The sequence below is a fragment of the Lolium rigidum genome, chromosome 5 (assembly GCF_022539505.1).
Source record: "Lolium rigidum isolate FL_2022 chromosome 5, APGP_CSIRO_Lrig_0.1, whole genome shotgun sequence".
NCBI classification, from domain to species: domain Eukaryota; kingdom Viridiplantae; phylum Streptophyta; class Magnoliopsida; order Poales; family Poaceae; genus Lolium; species Lolium rigidum.
This window is the reverse complement of record NC_061512.1, coordinates 2,545,188-2,550,410: the sequence shown is the minus strand read 5'-3', so window position 1 is coordinate 2,550,410 and position 5,223 is coordinate 2,545,188. Positions and strand designations below refer to the sequence as shown.

At 42.6% G+C, this 5,223-nt stretch overlaps 1 protein-coding gene across 1 annotated transcript; it reads left to right on the top strand.

Moving 5' to 3' along the window:
• Positions 1-4,516: 4,516 nt before the first annotated feature.
• Positions 4,517-4,879, top strand: LOC124651052 (pollen allergen Lol p 2-A). The gene has a single exon (XM_047190199.1). The coding sequence runs from the start codon at positions 4,517-4,519 to the stop codon at positions 4,877-4,879; it is 363 nt and encodes a 120-aa protein (XP_047046155.1).
• Positions 4,880-5,223: the final 344 nt, after the last annotated feature.

Sequence of the window (5,223 nt, the reverse complement as noted above, 5' to 3'; positions counted from 1 at the left end):
AATTGTTTACTCATTGCATTTACATTGTTTCGAATCGCTGCATTCATCTCATAAGCTTTACAATGGTATGACTAAGATTATGTTGGTAGCATGTCACCTCAGAAATTATCTTTTATCGTTTACCTACTCGAGGACGAGTAGGAACTAAGCTTGGGGATGCTGATACGTCTCCAACGTATCTATAATTTCCGATGTTCCATGCTTGTTTTATGACAATACCAACATGTTTTGTTCACACTTTATATCATTTTTATGCGTTTTCCGGAACTAACCTATTGACGAGATGCCGAAAGGCCGGTTGCTGTTTTCTGCTGTTTTTGGTTTCAGAAATCCTAGTAAAGAAATATTTTCGGAATCGGACGAAATCAAGACCCAGATTCCTATTTTTCCGGAACCATCCGGAACACACGAGAACGCCGGAGAAGGGGGACGGAGGCCACCAGACCACACCCCGGCGCGGCCAGGGGGGGCGCGCCCCCCTATGGTCTGGGCAGCCCGTGGCCCCTCCGACTCCGATTCTTCGCCTATATAAGCCGTCGTGATCTAAAAACATCGACAGAAAGAACCACGAGACGGAAACCCATCTAGAGCCGCCGCCATCGCGAAAGTCAAATTCGGGGGACGAGAACTCTGCGTTCGGCACCCTGCCGGGACGGGGAATTGCCCCGGAGCCGTCTCCACCGCCGTCTTCACCGCCATCTTCACCGCCATCGCTGCCTCCATGATGAGGAGGGAGTAATCCATCCCGAGGCTGAGGGCTTCGCTGTAGCTATGTGGTTCATCTCTCTCCCATGTACCTCAATACAATAATCTCATGAGCTGCTTTACATGATTGAGATTCATATGAGTTTGTATCACTACTATCTATGTGCTACTCTAGCAAAGTTATTAAAGTAGTTCTATTCCTCCTGCACGTGTGTAAAGGCGGCAGTGTGTGCACCGTGTTAGTACTTGGTTTATGCTATGATCATGATCTCTTGTAGATTGCGAAGTTAACTATTGCTATGATAATATTGATGTGATCTATTCCTCCTACATATGCATGAAGGTTACGGTGTGCATGCTATGCTAGTACTTGGTTTAGTCTGTTGATCTATCTTACACTAAAGGTTACTAAAACATGAGCATTATTGTGGAGCTTGTTAACTCCGGCATTGAGGGTTCGTGTAATCCTACGCAATGTGTTCATCATCCAACAAAAGTGTAGAGTATGCATTTATCTATTCCGTTATGTGATCAATGTTGAGAGTGTCCACTAGTGAAAGTGTAATCCCTAGGCCTTGTTCCTAAATATCTGCTATCGTTGCTTGTTTCTTGTTTTCTTGCGTTACTACTGCTGCGTTACTACTTGCTACCATATTACCACCATCAACTACACGCCGTTACTACTGCTCATATTTATTCATACCACCTGTATTTCACTATCTCTTCGCCGAACTAGTGCACCTATTAGGTGTGTTGGGGACACAAGGGACTTCTTGCTTTGTGGTTGCAGGGTTGCATGAGAGGGATATCTTTGACCTCTTCCTCCCTGAGTTCGATAAACCTTGGGTGATCCACTTAAGGGGAAACTTGCTGCTGTTCTACAAACCTCTGCTCTTGGGGGCCCAACACTGTCTACAGGAAAGGAGGGGGAACGTAGACATCAGCGGTCAGACTCGACTAGTTTGCAATGGCCATATATAAGGGAGTGGCAATTGATTTGTAATTCAATTTCACACCTCCACAGTTCTCGTCATCGACTCTCTGAATATGGATGCAAAGCTTTGGGTCGACATGAGAAGAATGATGCAAAAGTAATTATTTTCATTCATTTGCGCTCTATATCGATCGGCATATTTCGTTCATTTCCTAATATCAAGTAACTAATAACTCTCTTGTTCATTTAATTTTCTTTGCCTCGTAGGGTTTGGAGACGGTTCGCGAGATGAAAAGGTCGGTGAATTCAAAAAAGAGCTAGAATTTAAAAGGTCAGTGACTGGGGATATTCAGCCACCGGGGACCAATCTATGTGGATACTATGTTTGTGAGATGATCCGGAGATACACCTCTGAACGGCAGCCGTCTGATAACAACGTCAAGAGGAATAACCTCCGGAAGACGCTTAGTCCAGATGCTTCCGACCACTTCAAGAGGAACTAGCAGGATGGTTCATGAGTGAAGTCCTCCATCCTAAAGGAAAACACTATTACGAGGACGTAGAACTGTGGATGAAGTAAATTATGTATGGAAACTTGTTCAAAATTGTATATGGTCATCCGATATTGAATATATATTGTATATTCCTCTTGAATTTTCTTGGTTCTAATTTCAAATTTGTTTGAAATTCCTCTTGTATATTGTACCATAGAATATGTGTAAACTTCTTCAAAATTAAAATAAAACATAAAATAAAATATAAAAGAAATAAAACAATTACAAACTAAAAAGAAACCAGATTTAGGGGGGGGGGGGGGGCTAAAACCCTAAACCTGCGAAGGCCTTTAGTCGCGGTTGGCCAGGAGAACCGCGACTAAAGGTCCTCTGCCCCGACGAACTGCTGGCGGCCACGTGGACGTGCCTTTAGTCGCGGTTCGTAAGCAACCGCGACTAAAGGGGGGGTCTTTAGTCGCGCTTCATTAGTCTCGGTTGCGCAACCGCGACTAATGGCAGTTGCGAACCGGGACTAAAGCCCCTTTTTCTACCGGTGTTATATAACGCTGAGGTAATGGTTGTAATCAAAGCGAAGGCTTTGCCTTTCAAAGACCAACGGAAAAAATTAAGTACAAAAAGGACTACATATAATCCTTTTTGTTTATAAGTTCTACAAAGATCACCTAACATTATTAAGCGTGAGTAACGCATCTTCATCTTCTCCACCTTAGAGGGCATGTTCCTACACTTGGCAGATAAGAACAATATCAATAATGTATTCATCAACCTAAACTTCAGAAATCACTCTAGGAGTTTTAATAACGTGTTTAGATCAAAGTTTTAAACAGCTATAGCTTTTCGAGAGGTCTCGCGCTATGGCTAAGGCCTTCAGAGGCTATAAGGCCCTATGACAATTTAGCCCCAATTCAGCCTTCTATCCGCCAACTTCCAGCTCAGCCGGTCAAAACATTTTGGTCCCAAAACTTGTTGCTACATGCTTTTGTAGTTTTGTTGGTTATGTAATATTTGACATAATTATATCCTGACTCGCTGCTACTTAATGATGTAAATGTGGATGTAACTATGTCCTAGTTATTCGTATCTCTAATGTGATCATGTTAATATGTAATGCACTTGTTTTTCTTTTGAAATGTGCACTTCTTAATATGTAATACACTTGTGAATTATTGATATAAATAAATAAATAAATAAATATGTATACGAATATATGATGCTAAAATTTTGAGCTTTTTAATATTTACCAGAACCCATATATAGCCTTTCGTAGCTTCTAACATCACCGGCACTATAGGCTATAGCCCGCTATTTGAAACCATGGTTTAGATGGAGCACCATATATACTAGCTTAAAGTTTTTTCAAGCTATGGTGTGATAGTCAGCAATTATAATGTTTAAGTCTACAATTTTCGACTTCGTAAAATTTGCTATGAACTCCTGACTTATTCATTAGGTGCACACTCAAAATATCCTAACGAATAGTTCCTTTCGGAGCAAGAAGAACCTTTCACTTGAATGTAGGGTATTTATGGTCTCAACACTTACTTATGCCTAGAAACAACACTTTGCCCTTAGATCTGCAGCAACAATGCCATAAAATAGCTTGATGACCTATAAGAACACAGATTCGTGAGGGCGTCAATTTGTGAAAGTATTTTCCCAGTTGTTATATCAATCCCAATGAAGAGCATCGGCCAAGTGTTTATGATGGAACTTTCTGTCGCACACGAGCGAGGTGGCACTACTATTGAGTGAATTGACTGCAAACGTTGCGGGTGAAAGTGGTGAGGGAAAATAAATTATCGAAATGAGTGTTAAACGTAGTTAGAAAGTAAATAGCATAAAAAAGTAACAGAGTGTTTGAAGTTTCCTGTAGGTGAAAGACTCGGTTCATATTGATAAAGAGTGTGCCAAATAATAGTGGATAAAATAAATATGTGATTGTAACATTTTATATTAGATTAATTATAGGTATGCGAGCAATCTTTAATCGATGTCCTCCATGCTGATACTATTGTCCTATCGGCTGGATACTGCGTTCTGGTCTCGTATAGAAGTGTCACCACGAAAGGTTATCGCCCTTCTCTACTATTTTTTTTCGTAAAACAGAATTCTTGCTGTACTATTCTCGCTGTTTTTCATGAGAATGAGCTTGTCCGTGAATGCCTAAGCGCGGCTCTCTCTCAGTGGCCCTGATCTGTTTCCTTCCGACAAGCGCGGCCGGAACGTAGGTAGGAGCCCCCCTGCGACACGGCTGGAGCGCCGCCCATCTGCCCATAAATACCATACTTGATCACTCATCGTCCGTCACACAATTCAAAAGCGTCCACAGCAGTAACACAAAAAAACCAACCAACAATCGACGATGGCTTCCTCAAGCAGGATGCTCGCTGTGGCCGCGCTGGCGGCGTTGTTCATCGGCGCGATGTGCGCTGCCCCCGTGGAGTTCACGGTGGAGAAGGGCTCTGACGAGAAGAACCTCGCGCTGTCGATCAAGTACAACAAGGAGGGCGACTCGATGGCGGAGGTGGAGCTCAAGGAGCACGGCTCAAACGAGTGGCTGGCCCTGAAGAAGAACGGTGACGGCGTGTGGGAGATCAAGAGCGACAAGCCGCTCAAGGGGCCATTCAACTTCCGCTTCGTGTCCGAGAAAGGGATGAGGAATGTGTTCGACGATGTCGTGCCCGCGGACTTCAAGGTCGGCACCACCTACAAGCCCGAGGAGTAGAGCGACCACCATGGAGTGTCGGTTGTCATTGGAAGTTTTTTATTTTCCTCGCGCAATTTATGTGAGTTACACCTGAGCCATGGATATATAGAAGTTAATTATATGTACTGCGAGTATGTTACGGGTAAGTAAGTGTTTGGAATATTTCCTCCAATTTTTTTTAAATATGCAAGATCGGTTAAGTACAGATTATTGGATTGGCGGCTTGTAAATTTTGGTCTTAGTTCGGGTCGAAAACCGAACATAAAGTTGATATAGGTTTCTATATAAAAATAAAATAGAAGAAAAGGCATTTTTCGAAGAAGGAATGGAACAAAATATTCTAAATGTAAAAGGGAAATGAA